This window comes from Oncorhynchus gorbuscha, linkage group LG25 (assembly GCF_021184085.1).
Source record: "Oncorhynchus gorbuscha isolate QuinsamMale2020 ecotype Even-year linkage group LG25, OgorEven_v1.0, whole genome shotgun sequence".
Taxonomy (NCBI): domain Eukaryota; kingdom Metazoa; phylum Chordata; class Actinopteri; order Salmoniformes; family Salmonidae; genus Oncorhynchus; species Oncorhynchus gorbuscha.
Window position 1 is genome coordinate 36,416,177 of NC_060197.1, and position 17,977 is coordinate 36,434,153.

Genomic DNA, 17,977 nt, shown 5'->3' on the forward strand with positions numbered 1-17,977 from the left:
TAAGAACAAGAGACACCTCAAGCTACATGCCCCTTTCAGCTTAAGTAGACAAGCCTGTAAGATTTCAGTACACTCCAATTAGTCAATTCTAAATCTGACTTGAGTGACTCCCGTGAACTGTTGAGTAGAGATTATCTTTAAGTCTGGGTTTTAGTCTGTTGTTGAAATATATATATTTTTTTATTCAAGTTGGACTGAATTCTTTGTAATTAACTATAGCCTCAGGCTTGACTTAGTTTGATGTAAAACCGCCCTTCTAAACAAGCATGTTACTTATTGTGTCTTTCAGCCAGAGGAGAAAAGCAAGTATGAGCTGGTGGGCAGTTGTGGACAACAACGGTTCCTTCATGAGACTGAAGGTGAGTGCATTTAATATTCCAGTGTTCTGTCCCACAATAGCCGAAAATGAGCTTGGAGAGAGCCAGATAATGAGGTTTGTCATTTATGTTAGTATTTTTTGTCTGAATACTGAGCCAGTCAAAACATTGCACACACTGTATATAGATTTTTCGATTGTGTTATTGACTGTACTTTTGTTTTATCCCATGTGTAACTCTGTGTTGTTGTTTTTTGTCGCACTGCTTTGCTTTATCTTGGCCAGGTCGCAGTTGTAAATTAGAACTTGTTCTCAACTGGCCTACCTGGTTAAATAATGGTAAAATTATTATTTTATTTTAAATCTACAATGGCTGCCCTTAATGTGCCTCTGACTGATGGGCAGTTTATTTTTGTTTATCTTCCTCAACAGAAAATTTGGGGTTTCGCTTCTAGGCTATCAACTTCTCAGGTCAACTGAGGTAACTTCTTAATTCTCAGTGTAACGTTGGTCGTCTGTTGAATGAAGAGAGTCAGACCGAAATGCAGCGTGTAGGTTACTCATGACTTTAATGAAGATAATCGCGGTACATGAAATAACTGAATAAATACAAAAACAACAAACGGAACGTGAAACCTATTACAGCCTATCTGGTGAACACTACACAGAGACAGGAACAAACACCCACAAATTACAACGCGAAAGTCAGGCTGTCTAAATACGGTTCTCAATCAGAGTCAACGACAAGCACCTGACTCTGATTGAGAATCGCCCCAGGCAGCCAAGCCTAACTAGACACACCCCTAATCATACACAATCCCAATACTACAAACCCCAATACGAAACACAACATATAAACCCATGTCACACCCTGGCCTACCCAAACATATAACAAAAACACAAAATACAATGACCAAGGCGTGACACTCAGTTGTCAATCGCAGGCAAGGTTTTAGCTGAACTTCACCTTTCAATTTCTCGCCGAAGTTCCTGTGCTCTCTCTCCATTAAAGTGGATCATTTGATGAGTTATCACCTGCTGCTCAGAGTGTGTGGAGTGACATATTGACCGTCTGGAATGGCAGACAGACAGACAAACAGCATCCTGTTGGATTGAGACAAGCACCAGATGTAGGGGTCAGAGAGGGCAAAGAAGAGGTACAGACAGGTCTGTGACACCTGGAGTGCTCTGTGAGATTGAGCAAAGGTAATAGACTAGCGCCTGACAGGGAACACTTCATTTGACGAGGTGTACACTTTAGAACACCTAGCGTGCCTTAACCTGAGCAGTGTATTTAGAGAGTTGGGCATATGCGGTTTCTGCATTACATCACATTTCAACATTCTATAGCAGCCATGTTTTCTCCCCATTAACATTGCATAGGGAACAATGCTACATAACTAAATGTCTCGAATTAGAACAGTATTCAACATTCTAAACGTTGGCCTAATTCTCTAAATGTATAGCTCTGGCCATAACTAACGTCTGATAAATAGTATTACAGAACAGTAGTGCCTGTGTCAAAGTAGCTTTTTGCGCCGCCAACTCAATTGAAGTATTGTTCAGTACAGTGAGTAAAAATGTGTTTTCTCCTGTTGTTTTACATGCTGTACACTTCTCAGGCTTCTGTCTCTGCTTCTATGTCTATTGTCACCTCTGTGTTTGAAAATGTCTGAGCGCTTCATCCTGCCTTTGTATTTATGTAACTCATGTTGCATAAGGAGCACACATTTTTGTTACAGCTGTGAGAAGAACACTCACTCTACTGTTGTACTGTTGGCACACAGCGTTTCCGCAAAGGATGTCCAGGCAGTGAAGTGCACATGACAGAGTGTTGGCCATGATGTGAGGTGAAGGGACAGTCATCAGGGTCACTTAGGCCGCCCACTCCCACGTCCCCTCAGTCCTTTACACACCTGTTCTGGAACTATCCTCACCGCTGTCACACAGTGGCACCACACCCATCACTCATTCCACCGCCATTTTCCTCCCACACTTGGCTTCAGTTCCCGTGTCACCTTGTCACCCTCCTCCTGTCGAAGCCATAACATTAGATAGTAGTTAGTGCCCCTCAGGCTTGCTGGAACTCTCTAGGACAGGTCTTCGGTCATGAGTACTGGGGACACTGTTTACCTTACAAAAGAATCAGCTCTCTAGCGACTGTACTTTTTTAAATGTCCAACAACCTGTGCCAAAAAATTCCCTGAACTTTTCAAAACTGGCTACCTTCAGCTCCTTATTAAAAATAAACTTACTTCTAAAATTTCACAGAACTTCAGTGACAAAATAACCTCTCAACTGGGCTTGATAAAACAAATTCCTACCCACCAGAGTACAACAAAAAGCTAGAGTAGCAGCATAGAGCCCCTGCTTAGACAATTGGCACAGACCATTGGCACTCTGTTCTACAAGCCAAAGCAGCCGACCTTCCAAAGAGAATCCACAGAGCGGTGCTGCACCACAAAGAGCTGTCTGCCAAAATGGCTGCCCCCCTGCTGGGCTTACTCTGTGTGAAAGGAGGCTAAAAGATCCCGGCTTCTGAAGCTGTGTGCATGCCCACTGTCGTAATGGGCTGCCATTACGGCCTGCTGTGATTGCAAGGGATGGTTAATGTCTGATCAATTAGGCATCAGTACTCTCAGACGATACCAAAGGAAAGACACGCAGAGAGACTGCCAGTCTCGAATGGCTTCTCAATTACTTTGGAGAAATATTGCCCTGACACTGTTGGTGCTCAGCTGGTTAGGGTGCCAATGCCGCCATTTTGAAGGGTTGAAATGGAATGAAGGAATGGAATCGCTGTAGAAGTAGGTTGCCTTTTCCGAGCCAGTGTAGCCCATACGGCAGGAGCCTCTCTAGCGTGAGGCAGCTTGATGTACAGAACGTTAGTCCACTAACGTTGCGTTTTATGTACTGTATCAGTATGTATGAGGGATACTGTCATTTGACTCTCTTGAGAGAAGCTAAATGAAACAGAGGCTTGTGTCAAAAACTGTGTGTACTAATAGGGAGAGGGTTTTATCCTATAGTTGTATTTGTGAAACATTTGTACAGAATCTGGTGCTTTTTGATCCTAAATCAAGCTAGTTGACTTTACAGGAAAAAGTGGCGTAAATCCTCCCATGGTCTGTTTAGAACTATCTGTGTAAAGAGGTATCGGTTTTCCTATCCCACTGTTTTCACAGTAAGACGACCACCATAACTGTTTTATATAGAAAGGGCCTTTAATGCAGTGTTTGTTCTTCCAGATAATGGCCCCTGGCTATAGGGAGTAGATGCACTGACCTAGAAAGATGAATGTGATTTAACAATGTTTACACAAGAACAGCTGCGTCCAGTGTTTTACATCGTGCCGTTGGTGATAGCAGATACACAGGTTACAATAGAAGATGTAGTAACATCTTACTGCAGTTTAAGAGATTTTTCTGAAGCATTTAAAATATTACGTGAGCAGTAATGATTTACATCGCTATCTAAAAGTTGAACACCAAATTCTGTTATAGCCCTTGAATGAGATCCTTCACAAATCCCTATTTGTAGGTTGTAGTTGTATACGTTATTTAATTCAAGGCCGGGAACGCCGTAATGGATCAGGTTATGAAAAGCAATGGCATCTACTGTAGCTGATAAAAAGTGACTACCGGTACTCTGAAATGTACATATTTTAGCTACTTTCTATACCATTGAACGAATAAGACATTGAAGTCAATGGCAGTCAACCACCCAGTAATGTATTCCTCTCGTTACCCTGAATGGCTTTCAGCTTTATGACAGGCAAAGCTCTTTGGGGACTTCCTTCTCTTGTCTCTCTACACTATCTGAGAGCAGGTGCAAAGCATGTGGGTGGAACAAATTGACTTGCTCTATTAGTCTAATTTCTGTGTCTGACAGGAAAGACTTTTAAAACTGATACAATACACACCTTTTGGTTGTTTTAAGATGTATTTTCCCCACTATTTCAACCGTTCAGCAATAAATAATAACTTTAGTCCTGGGTATGTACAGATACCATATCTTAAAAAATCATCCCAAAGCAACAGTACATTTGAATTGTAATGTGGATTATAATCAATGATTATAATCCATTTTTTTGTAGGGGTTGATACATTTTTCGTTTGGGGAAACCAAGTCTGAAATATTTAAGTGGAAATTACAAACTTCACAAACCTTTTTAAACCTTGAATACACTACAAGTTTGCATTTCCTGCAGGGCAGGAAAATTCCTGTAACAACAGGATGATCAAATTAAGATACGGCATCTGTTATAGTAGGTTCAGTTGCACACATTTGCTAATACCTTTTGTAGGTCCTATCAAGGACTAGATTTTTCTATGAGACCATTGCTTTGCCCTGATGGAGACACCAACAGAAACTCACAGCAGCATGTTAAGTGCCACAAAATGGCCACCAGTAGGTCACTAATATTGAGAATATGGTAGAGTGTAGAGAAGTTCATTCTGGAAATAACACTCGTGTGGTTCAGATTCATATTTTGTTTTAGGTATGCATCATCTGTGCCTCCAGAACGATCTGTGAATAACAACCTGGTATTTCTCTACTGGCAGGGGCCAAGTTTGTGTTTCCGCCAGACATGGTGGCTCCAGAAAGACCCCGCGGTGATGGTGTGACATACATCAATATTCCCATCAGCCCCATGTCTAAGAAACAGCTGAACTACATGGAGCTGGAGCATCAGGAGCATGCTGGGGTCAGGGGGACTGGTCAACACCTTCCAGGACAGAGTAAGAGCCCATTTTCTCAATAACAACCTGTCTTTTATGGGTCTCTGGTGGTCCGCACTTCTGTGATTTCAATGTCTTCTGCCTTGCTATGAATTTTTCTATAGCCAATTGAATTATGTGCATCTAGAAGTGCACTATTGTACATGGCTAATTGGGGAGGACAGGCACTTAGTAATGGCTGGAACAGATAAAATGGAATGGTTTCAAACATATGGTTTCCATGTGTTTGATACCATTCCCTTCACGCCATTCCAACCATTATTATGAACTAACCTCCTCTCAGCAGCCTCCTGTGACATGTAAGTACACTGTATATTGAAGGTATTATTGTGATCAAAGTCAATATCAAGTGGCATACAATATATTTCTTGCGTGAGCACAAGACTCAAGTGTGACCATTTGTATTTCAGATTTCTTGGTTGCACGCAAAAAGAAACAGACTGGTAGTGCTGAGGGATGAACCAAAATGTTATTTTTTTCCCGGTAACTACCGACATCAAGAACTATGTGGGATGCTGGGCTGAAGGGAGTTGTAGTTTTCATAACCTAGTTCAGTGCAGAAATATAGTAATTAACTACAATGACCATAATTCATTGCGCCAGCTCGGACAGAGACTTTTTCACCTGCTAAATTAAGTTAGGTACACATAGACCACATGAGAGCGAGGAATGTGCATAATACAACTACGAGAAGGAAAGAGACAGTTTGTGAAAGTATGCCTTATCTACTAATTTTGTCAGACAGCTCTGCAGAATACTTCGGCAGGCTAGTCTAGACAAATAGGATGACTAAAGACAGTACAGTATGGGGAGCACAGAGATAACGTAGGTTGTCTGTCTGGCTGGCTGCTACTGCCTGAGCAGAGAGAAGAGGATTACTTTAAGGAATTAAAAATATTAAAGTCAGTAAATAAAAATGAATTAATATACACAACTGAAGTATTGTATTATTTCATAGTCGTTTCCTATTTTTCTACCCAATGTGGACCTGAGATAGGCTATGGAATATTTTCAATCTTTTAGAAATTTTATGATCACAATGATTATATTATTATTATTATTATTATTATCACAATTTTTGGCTATGGAATTTTAATTGAAAAGCTCTAAAATAATTTTACTGTCTTTATTTCATCATCTATTTGGTGTTTGAAAAATCGTCGAAACAGTACTATAATGTACTATATATAAACTGAACCGACCTCACCGACCTCAAAAAGCGCTAATCGCTCAGAACTACAGGATGGTGAAGAGGATCAGGGTAGCTTGCGACCACTGGCGTATCGATCCCAATAAGACTTGAGAGACTCTTGGTAAATGATAATCCCCTATTTCTATTTCTCCATTAGTTGGAGATTGCTCCCGATCTTTCCGAGTGACAACTGAGCCACCGTCATCAGCGTGGTCTAATCGGCAAAAAAGTCAACCTTTAACATCATTACTCTCCGGGAATATGAGGGACAGTCTTGGTCAACGCGAGAAAGGTTTGTGTGCTATCATCTATATATCACTTGGAGGAGCAGCGTTCCAGTTTAGCCGTGTCAGAAGGTCATAGGGTGTTCGGAATACCATGGTGAAGTCTCTTGCTCTAATGTGGTCATCTTCCCAGAGTGTGTTGACGTGTGTGTGTGTGTGTGTGTGTGTGTGTGTGTGTGTGTGCGTGCGAGCATGTGTGTAAGGATTTGTCCACTTTATGAGATCGCCTGGAGAATGCATAGCTGAAGCAATCTTGAAGTCAATCTCATTGCTTCCTCTGTAGCTCAAGGACAGGAATATATTGCTGTTCTCTCATTTGAATGGTAACCGTACACAAGAGTGATCACTCATTGTTTTTAAATAAACCTCCCTACCGTGTTCATTCTGTTTTTATGCACGATGTCCTGAACGGAGGGTCAAAAATATTACTGATCTCATGGACTGTCTGGTGTTCCTTCACTCTACAGGGAAAAGTTCCTCTAAATATGCCCTGATCGACATCACTGCTACGGATGCCGCCCACAAAACGGGTACCCAGCATGCCTTGGGGAGAGAGGAGGGTCTTCACACCCTGGAGCAGAGGAGGAGGGTAGTACCACAGTGACATCCTAACTCCAATCTTGACCTCCACAGGGCATATGACTGGCCTAGACTAGGCTGTTGTATAGAATTCATCAGAAACATGGATTTCCTGGGACGCCTCAAATTGCCGTGATGTCAAACTCCTCTGAGATCTGCCAGATTTGATATCTTTAACACCGATTGTTGACAGCTTCCATTGAATTTTGTCCCAATTACTGGGCTCTTCCGGGGAAGGCTAACCCCAAGAATCACGCCTTCTGCCCTCAGTGTGAATTATACCAACAGTAGGCCTACAGCACTGACGCTTCACAATCATCACGAAAGCAACATGAAATCAGACTCTAAGGAAAAAAACAAAAGTTGCTGCTTGGATGGAAGGGAACATTTCAATCAAGGCTCTCTTTAGCTGTGTTCACATTGGCAGTTTAAAGTGACTCAAATCCTATTTATTTGCATTTCTGATTTGCATCTGCTCTTTTTCCTGCAGACTGACCAGTTCAAAAGCACATGTAATCGGACATTTCAACCTACATTTCAAACCACATTCTTAGGTGGTTTGAAGAGATACAAATCTGATTCCTGGCCATGTAAATTGTGGCTAAACTGTCAAATATGAATTATTTGCCCTCAAGGGGTTTTTAGACTGTTATTCGGCATATCTTGTTGCTTGCTAGCTGCTCTGTTGGCAGTTTGACGTGAACATGCGGTAGCTAACTAGCTTGTTAATTGTTTACCAACAAATGTGTGACTGTGCTAGAAAGCTAAACAGCTACCTAGCTAACTAGCCAAAATAGACTGTATCATTTTAAAAGTGTTCTTACACTATGATTTTGAACATTCAAAGCAACTGGGAAATGTCCATGGCAGGCATTGTTGCCACCTTGTCTTGCTACCTAACCTCTGAGGGATCGGATGCACAAGCACCACCACCAATCAGCCTACAACACTGCACACACATCTGTCATTACTACTAGCATAGCTTTGTCAGCAAATGGTGTCAGAACACACTAATCCGATTTTGTCACTTGTAACTTGCTGTTTGGACATTCAGTACTGATTTTAGCAATAAGGCCTGCAGTGTGAACAAGGCTTTTGTATATTCAGAAATCTCATTAGAAGACATTATGTCACTGTCACAGCCCGGGCAGACTTGGGTGGAGTGGGGGGCTGAAAGTGCCAGTCTTAGGGGGAGTCATTACCCGGACGAGCAGTGGGTTTTTCAGTCTTACCAGTGCCACCCCTAATCTGATACAATACGATTAGAATCTCATTTGGGGAAGATGAGGGAGATTAAAAAATGAAGAGCGTCCCCCTCCATAACTCCTCTCTGATTATCATTGTATTAATTCTAGAGCGGTTAGTTGTACAAAAGACTTGATTGAGGCCTTTTGATAGAGGCTAGTTCAGCACAGGGCCGGGAAGATAATGGATAATCAGTCTCTATTTGTCCTGTACATTACATGCAGTCTTACTCATTCAGAACGCTCACCACGCTTTTTAGAAACTTTGTGAAGCTAATGCAACAAAGTGGGCATAGAAGCTGCGGCGGTCTTTGTATACCGATGAGAACAACACAATTAAATCCTCATTAATGGCTTCTGATGACTCAGCCCAGGCTTGTTATTGTTCTTTGTTGTCTAAATGAACTTTGTTTGGCTTGAGTGCGGCTAATTGCCCACTGTTGACCACATATGTAGAGTTCATTTCTAGGTGCTCTCCATTTGTTTTTCAGCTTTCACGGTTCACGTGGCTTCGCTGAGGGACAGACAGAGCTTTAGCAACACACACCCTATAAATAATTCAGAACATGTCGAAAGAAAATTCATAGGATTTTTTTTCAGCTTTGCAGAAATGAAAAATGTAAAACAATATCCCGGAAATGTTTTTCAAAAGAGCCTTTGGCCCCCATTATGCACACATACATTTTTGAAATAGATAATTTAAGACAGGAGTTCCTTTGTATATTTTACCTTAGAGGGATATAAATTGCTTCTTGTCCGTATTCCCTACTGTTTGTTGAAAGTTTCACCGATAGGAAAAGATTCTACCATAGTATTTACTACATCATTCTGTAGTAAACTGTAGTATACTATATTGCACACTGTAGTATCCTTCGATTGTGTAGTGCTTCCAATATAATTGTAAACACAAGTATACGACTAAATTATATAGTAACTATACTACACACTGTAGTATCCCTTGCTCATGTGTAGTACTTACTATATATTTTAGCAGCATACTGGAGAATACAATGCCACATCCTGTAGCATCCCTCGATCATGGGTAGTACTTACTATAGAATTTTGTAATATACTGTAGAATTCTATAGTAAATACTACAAAAATATCCGCAAAAAAACACTTAAGTAAATACAACAGTAATGTACGCCTAAACACTACAGTGCCCTCAAAAACACTACAGTTTTTAAACAATAGTCATACTCCTATATTTAATTTGCATATACTCCACCCATTCCCATCCCTCATATCCTAATTTGTGCCACCCATGAGTGAGAAACCTACATGCCAAGTATAGATTGGCATTTTTAAAATCTAAATCCTGGTGGAATGGGGGAACTCCCCCAAAAATGTTTGTTTACATGCCAGCAAAATACAAAAACAACACAATAAGGTGCCCACAAACTGTTAGTGCCTACATAAAGTTGTCCAAACAGCAGAGCTTTCTTTACAGAACCATGGAGTGAATCCTTACCACCCCTACACCTGGCTATCAGCGGAGCCTTCTCTGGCAGCGAAACAGTTCATTCAGCCTCATTTACTGCCTTTTAAAAAACATAGCTGATATGGCTGACTTGCTTAAACAAATGTGGTTTCTACTGACATTTGAGATGTACAAACCATGGCATAAGGGGACGATGAGTGGATAGGAGGTGATCCGTAATTTTGATTAGTACATTAATGAGCGAGTCAGGATGGATGTAGTCAATAAAACTATTTACTCAGCACTTTTGAAATGTACAGCAACATAATTCAGAAAATAGGCGGTTTTTACCATATTCACCCTGTACACCAAGTCAGAACCATAGGATAGATAAATGGGGCATATAAGCAGATAATGAACGCTCTTACAATATTAGATGACATTTCTCTTAAACAGGCTATCGGCTACATGTGCAGCACCAACAACTAACTGCTTACTTAGTAATGATTTCTTGGCTACAGTATACATATCTCCCTGGCATATTACATCATTTTTGCAGCAGCATACAATACATTTTTGGATTCACTTGAACAGGAAGGTGGTGCGGCGGTCTTTCGTCATCAGAGTCTGGAATTCTCTGAATTTATGGTGCACACACCAACTCCACTGAATAGCAGGCTAGTGATTGCTTTGCAACTCTTGAAGTTAAACACAGATTCCTCCACTCATTGAGTAATGTTTATGTCCAATGGCCGATGAGCACCGATACGTTTAATCTATAATTTCTCTTCATATGAGAAGGACTGCAAGCTTGCTATCTAAGATTTTGAAAGTACAATGTTGACATGATCAGTCCAATCAAAGCTACGGTAGCTATATCGTGATTAGACATTATTTCATCTGTGGTCAGGTGTTTGAATTTCCAAGCTCTCTGCCTAGATTTAGGTGGAAATCATGTAATAACAAAAAAAGTGTTTAACAAATCAAAATATATTTTATATTTGAGATTCTTCAAAGTAGCCACCCTTTGCCTTGATGACAGCTTTGCACTCTCTTGGCATTCTCTCAACCAGCTTAAAAAAATATATATATATTTTTTTAAATGAGGTAGTCACCTGGAATGCATTTCAATTAACAGGTGTGCCTTGTTAAAAGTTAATTTGTGGAATTTATTTCCCTCTTATGGCAAGAACAGCTCAAATAAGCAAAGAGAAACGACAGTCCAACATTACTTTAAGACATGAAGGTCAGTCAATCTGGAAAATGTCAAGAACTTTTCAAGTTTCATCAAATGACACCAATAAGAAAAAGAGACTTGCTTGGCCCAAGACATTAGACTGGTCGAACCGCTATGTCTTTGTGAGACTCAGAGTAGGTGAGAGAATGATCTCTGGATGTGTGGTTGCTACCGTGAAGCATGGAGGTGTGATGGTGTTTTGCTGGTGACACTGTCTGTAATTTATTTAGAATTCAAGGCACACTTAACCAGCATGTCTGCCACAGCATTCTTAAGCGATATGCCATCCCATCTGGTTTGCGCTTAGTGGGACTATTATTTGTTTTTCAACAGGACAATGACCCAACACACCTCACTGCAGTGTAAGGGCCAAGAAGTAGTGATTGAGTGCTGCATCAGATAACCTGGCTTCCACAATCATTCAACCTCAAACCAATTGAGATGGTTTGGGATGAGTTGTACTGCAGAGTGAAGGAAAAGCAGGCAACAAGTGCTCAGCATATGTGGGAACTCCTTCAAGACTGTAGAAAAGGCATTCCTGGTGAAGCTGGTTGAGAGAATGCCAAGCATGTGCAAAGCTGTCATCAAGGCAAAGAGTGGCTACTTTAAAGAATCTAAACTAATGGTTACTACATGATTCCACATGTGTTATTTCATAGTTTTGATTTCTTTACTATTATTCTACAATGTAGAAAATAGTAAAAGTAAAGAAAAGCCTTTGAATGAGTAGGTGTGTCCAAACTTTTGACTGGTACTGTATATTTCTCCAGTATCTGTAAATACTTTTCCCTGTTTTAATTCGTCGTCTTGGTTTTCTCATACATTATACATTTGAAGATATGTGCACAGATCAATGTAAAGAGTTTTTAAAAATATGTCTGTATTTTTTCAAAAGCCTTATTTTCATTAAATTGTATTTATAACAAATAACATTGTTTTGATGTTTGACTGGTTCACTCATGGGACTAATTTTATCCTCATGTGGATAAATGATTCTGCTTGTTGTAGGGACCAAATGTTAGAGAAACCATCAGGGAAGTAACAGGAGGCAACAGGATCAGGTGCAAAACAGTGTCCAGTTTATTTACAGTGAAAGGTAGAAGACTCAATCCAATCGGTATTTACATAGGGCTATACAAATATTTACAAAATAGAGAAATTCTCTGTCACTGCTAAAACACTGGTTCAAATTAAATCAAAATGCTGAAGTTCAAAATCAGGCCTACCCTGCCAAAACAACTATAGCAGGTTGGGGTACACCGGGCTAGTGACTAGCTGATGGGATCAAACATCTTTCATAATTAGCTGTGATTACCCGTTGATAACAGGCTGCTATTTAGCTGTAAGCAGCAGATTTTCGACCAACCGTTACTTGGCGATACTTTTCAACTCCCATGACTAGTTGCAGGGGGAACGTTTGAGTTGAGAATTTTCATTTATTAAAATAAATCTCCCTTTTCTCCATGATGTTATCCAACCAGAGGAGGTTGGTGGGAGGAGCTATAGGAGGACATGCTCATTGTAAAGACTGGAATGGCGCAAAGGGAACGGTATCAAACCCATGGAAACCACATGTTTCACTCCATTCCATTAATTCCATTCCAATGTGCCCGTCCTCATAAAGCTCCTCCCACCAGCTTCTTCTGAATCCAAAAATTGTATATGCTGCCATCTTGTCTATTTCTGATCCTCTTAATCATCAAGCCTGGGGTGTATTCATTCCACCAATTCTGTTGCAAACATTTCTTAAATGGACACAAACCGAACAAAACGGGACCTACTGTACCTGAATTTGTCCAATACAAACTCTAGTTTTGCACTGTTTGCTTCCGTTTGGTTCTTAAACAGTAAACGGTTTCCGTAATGAATACACCCCAAGTGGGTGTCATTCAAAGTGACACTTGATTTCTGAATCTTGGTCATGCCATGTAGCACTTTGGGGTGGATACCCACACCCACCTTTCTGCTGGGGCGGCAGCATAGCCTAGTGCTTAGAGCGTTGGACTAATAACCGGAAGGTTGCGAGTTCAAACCCCCGAGCTGACCCCCGAGGTACAAATCTGTCGTTCTGCTCCTGAACAGGCAGTTAACCCACTGTTCCCAGGCCGTCATTGAAAATAAGAACGTGTTCTTAACTGACTTGCCTGGTTAAATAAAGGTAAAATAAAAAAAAAATAAAAAATAAGAGTATCAGAAATAGACGATGGCGAGCAAAAGATTATTAGATTCAATAACGGATCATTTTCCCAATCAAATTGTCCTCCTGCAATTAGCCATGGGAGTTTCGAAGACACTGGTGACTTCCAAGTTGAGAATATAGAAAGCTTCACCATGTTAAGGATGGTCGAAAATCTGACGCTTACGACCAAATAGCAGCCTGTTATCAAGGATATCACAGCTAATGATGAAAGATGTTTGATCCCATCAGCCAGCTAGTGACAGCCTCCTCACAGCTCATATACCTGAACTAGAATAGAAATGAAGCACAGCACACTTGAGAAACAGACAGCTTTATACCAATGGTCCCTCCCCATGGACCATACCATTAACCATGGATAGGTTACACTTAACCAAAACTGGCATCAACTCAATGGTCGCATTCCCCTGCTCAGATGTACCATGCATCACCCAATGGTTGCATGCTACATCATCAACGGGGTATATTATTATTATTATTATTATTCATCGAAAGATAGATTGCTATAACATATGATGTGTCACGAAACCATTGGCTGATGCATGCAATGTCTGAGCAGGGAAACGAGACCTTATGTAGGGTGTCTAAATAGGCTGCGTTTACATAGACCATTCTGATCTGATTAGTCAATATACCAATTCGTGGCAAAAAGATCAGAATTGGGCTGATTGTGTAAACACAGCCATTGACATCTCAAACATTCCTGGCTCAACTCAAAGCGGCAACACTTTTAATTAATATATATTTCCTAATATATAATAGTAGGCTAATGCAGGCCAATATGCGGAAAAACGTAAATGGAGCCGTGGACCCACGAGTGCTCCCATATGACTGAAATGACAGATGGCTAGACAGACAGACATGGAGCTCATAAACGCATGACTTACAAACAAAGGAAACATAGGCTATATGGAAATAAACAAAACTTTTTTATCGTGAGTATTAGTCTGTACCTAAGCTTCACATCCACTTGGAGGATTGCAAATTGTTATTTTTACAGCGTTTAAATATCAAACTGAAATGTGCGCCAATAATTTGACCAAACATTTACTTGACACGTGACTAGACTTCCGCACATCGTGCATTCAGGCCTTCTTTGAGTTATGCAAGTGTTGATGTAGCTTCTGGCTTACATTCTCAAACAAAAAAATGTAATAAAAAAATTAGGATAGTTATAATGTCAATGAGAAGGCTTACAATTAAATGCAAAGTGCTTGTTAGATAATTAAGTTAAATATTAGAAAACCCCAAAGCTATTTTCATGCAACACAGAATGTGTAGTTAGTTGATCACACACACTGTTTTTTGTTCCAATACCTCTGGGCCTCAACAGCATGCTTACAAGTTTTACAGAAACATGATGTGAATTCTTCATAAAAACATTATGAATTAACTACATGGGCAGATCACCACAAAGTAAATCATACTTTGCGCAAATCACCAACAACGCCAACACTGTCCAAAGCTGCACAGATGGGCCTCATCCCGAAATCGCCTAGCTGCACGAGATCTTCAATCAACACCACTTTAGGCTCCCAAAATGGCAACTGGTAAGCTTCTGGCAGAAATGGGGAAGTTCTTCCCATGATCGCTCTCACACACTTTCCCCCTGTTTATAAATCCCACAGGTAACACAGTTCTCCACTGACCACGTTTATATACGCAGAGTATTCCGGATAGTAGCTCATATCCAGTGTAAGGTCTACGAGTATCCATGAATAAACAGAATATTCCTAATATTTAAATGGAATAATAACTGAAATATGGACACCAGAGGAGGTTGGTGGGAAGCGCTATAGGAGGACAGGCTCATTGTGATGGCTGGAATGGAATAACTGGAACAGAGTCAAACTTGTGGTTTCCATTTGCTTTATGTGTTTGATACCACTCCATTTATTCCATTCCAGCCATTACAATGAGCCTGTCCTATAACTCCTCCCACCAGTGTCCTCTGATGGACACTGACTGTAGGCCTATAAACTCTCACATGTAGCATAATATAATATTAGCTCCTGCTGAATTATTCATATCTTGCAGTAAAATTATAGAACAGATGTTAATTTTGTCTTGGGAACAGGATTGGAGAAATATAATTTCTTTCTTTCAGCATCTCTTGAGAAACTGTGAATGAACTGTAAAGTGTTATCTTTGAGACTCTTATGCAAGCAGACAGTATGTCAACCACATAAAATATGCACCTAAGACCAACTGAAGTCTTATCTGAAACGTGTTTCATCCTTTTTGCAGCTTTTCATTTCCTTAAAACTGATGACATTTGGACATTTTGCAGAGGACCAATCTTTCCACTGTTTTGGAGTTATTGTGTTCTCACCGGTCCCTAAACGCAGACCTAAACGAAACAGGCATCTTTACCAGTGTTAACTAGATAACTAAGGTATTCATTCTATTGATGTACGATATTATTCTGGTGAGCACTACTTTATTTAGTCTTCTGAGGCAACAAGTTATGACTCAAAAGAAGCTGCATGTATCTAACTATAGTCGACAAACAAATGGTATACCAAATGTCGGAAATTATAATATGGCCTACCAAATGTCAGAAATTATAAGAAGAAACTTGTCTAAATTAGGGGTGAAAGTAGCCAGTCGGCTATACGATCTAGTATGGAGTATCAGCTAAATATATTATTATGGAATTATTAAGATGGATAGAACTGTGCAGATAGCCTACTTTTTGAAGTGATTTGTTTGAAAATCAGATGAAAACATCACACAACATCCACGATATGCGAAACTGAGCCTGCGTAGACCACAAAAAAACAACAGTAAATGGAATAAGATGTTTACATGCCACAGTATCCCGTCTGAGATCGTCATATCCCACACATCTTATCCAGGTTTCTCATAACTGGGAGACAAGCCTTTTCAGGTTATTGTAAACGGGATATGATGTTCATATGAGTCAGCTCAAAAACAGAATACTTGACAAACACGAATAATAACGGGATATTGGTGTGCATGTAAATGTGGTCATTGTTTCCTAGGATTGTGTTACCTGTGTCAAATCTGGCTTGGTAGGCTTTAGGCAAGCCAGGTCACCATGGTAACCCATGGATAGACAGACAGACCTAGATGCCAACAAAGTGTTCCTGGATGCGAAATAATATACAGATAGCCTAACCTTCACATCAATCAATGTACTGGAGTTTAATTTGAACTTTGACGAAACTTTGATTGATATTTTGTTGAAATGTGAAAGGTTGAGGTCACACCATCTGCAGCTCGGATCAGACGGAGATGGGTCTGAGGTTTTCTCAGGACGCCATGCCGAACAACTGCCCACAATGTGACCAGTTAAGTGCAGTGAAATCTGTCTGTCACTCAACTGTGTTTAAAGTGATGTTTCTGACTCTTTTGATTGGCATATATTATATTTTCAAACCCCCTACCACCAAGCAGGGTTGATGTGAAGTGCCTATGAAAGCAATGAAGTAGCTGACCAATGAGAGCGATCACTTGATGAGTTCACTCAGAAAACCTCTCGCTCTCGGCTTCGGAGAAAATGATATCTGTTGAATTAATAATGACGACCCTGAAACGGAAACGTCATCAGGTTTGCTTTATCAATCTTCCACCTTGTCAAAACAAATGTAAATAACTGCACTCTTCTCAATTATTCAGGTGGAATACAGTAGGAAAATCTTTACTCTACATGCCTGGTCTTGCAAGTCTTTTCGAGCAACATAAAACAAATAAATGTCCAAATTCAATAAATAGTTCAATAACAGAGGAAGGCTTATTTGCACCTTACCATCAAACACCTAGAGTGGACAACACAGGAATAGCAAACCCTGAGCATGGTGATATGCTTTAGTTAATAACATAGAGTGGCTTGTGAAATTAATCACCCCCTCTGCATTTTTCCTATTTTGTTGCCTTACAACCTGGAATTAAAATTTAGTTTGGGGGGGTTTGTATCGTTTGATTTACACAACATGCCTACCACTTTGAAGATGCAAAATATATTTTATTATGACACAAACAAGAAATAAAACTTGAACGTGGATAACTATTCACCCCCCCCCCCCCCCCAAAAGCAATACTTTGTAGAGCCACCTTTTGCAGCAATTACAGCTGCAAGTCTATTGGGGTATGTCTCTATAAGCTTGGCACATCTAGCCACTAGGATTTTTGCCCATTCTTCAAGGCAAAACTGCTCCAGCTCCTTCAAGTTGGATGGGTTCTGCTGGTGTACAGCAATCTTTAAGTCATACCATAGATTCTCAATTGGATTGAGGTCTGGGCTTTCACTAGGCCATTCCAAAACATTTTAATGTTTCCCCTTAAACCACTCGAGTGTTGCTTTAGCAGTATGCTTAGGGTCATTGTCCTGCTGGAAGGTGAACCTCCGTACCAGTCTCAATCCTCTGGACGACTGAAACAGGTTTCCCTCATGAATTTCCCTCTATTTAGGGCCATCCATCATTCCTTCAATTCTGACCAGTTTCTCAGTCCCTGCCGATGAAAAAAATCCCTACATGCTTCACTGTGGGGATGGTATTCTCGGGGTGATGAGAGGTGTTGGTTTTGCGCCAGACATAGCATTTTCCTTGATGGCCAAAAAGCTCAATTTTAGTCTCATCTGACCAGAGTACATTCTTCCAAATGTTTGGGGAGTCTCCCACATGCCTATTGGCGAACACCAAACATGTTTGCTTATTTCTTTCTTTTAGCAATGGCTTTTTTTCTGGCCAGTCTTCCATAAATCCCAGCTCTGTGGAGAGTACGGCTTAAAATGGTCCTAT

At 40.4% G+C, this 17,977-nt stretch overlaps 1 protein-coding gene across 1 annotated transcript in view; it reads left to right on the forward strand.

Moving 5' to 3' along the window:
* Nucleotides 1–10,844, forward strand: part of LOC124013613 (protein Dok-7-like) — a 40,197-nt gene extending 29,353 nt beyond the window's left edge. Inside the window, exons 10-13 of the mRNA XM_046327936.1 lie at nucleotides 290–359; nucleotides 4,882–5,058; nucleotides 6,408–6,542; nucleotides 7,002–10,844. Of these exons, the coding sequence (XP_046183892.1) occupies nucleotides 290–359; nucleotides 4,882–5,058; nucleotides 6,408–6,542; nucleotides 7,002–7,138 (519 nt within the window). The 3' untranslated portion in view covers nucleotides 7,139–10,844. The remainder of the gene's footprint in view (nucleotides 1–289; nucleotides 360–4,881; nucleotides 5,059–6,407; nucleotides 6,543–7,001) is intronic.
* The last annotated feature ends 7,133 nt before the right edge of the window (nucleotides 10,845–17,977 follow it).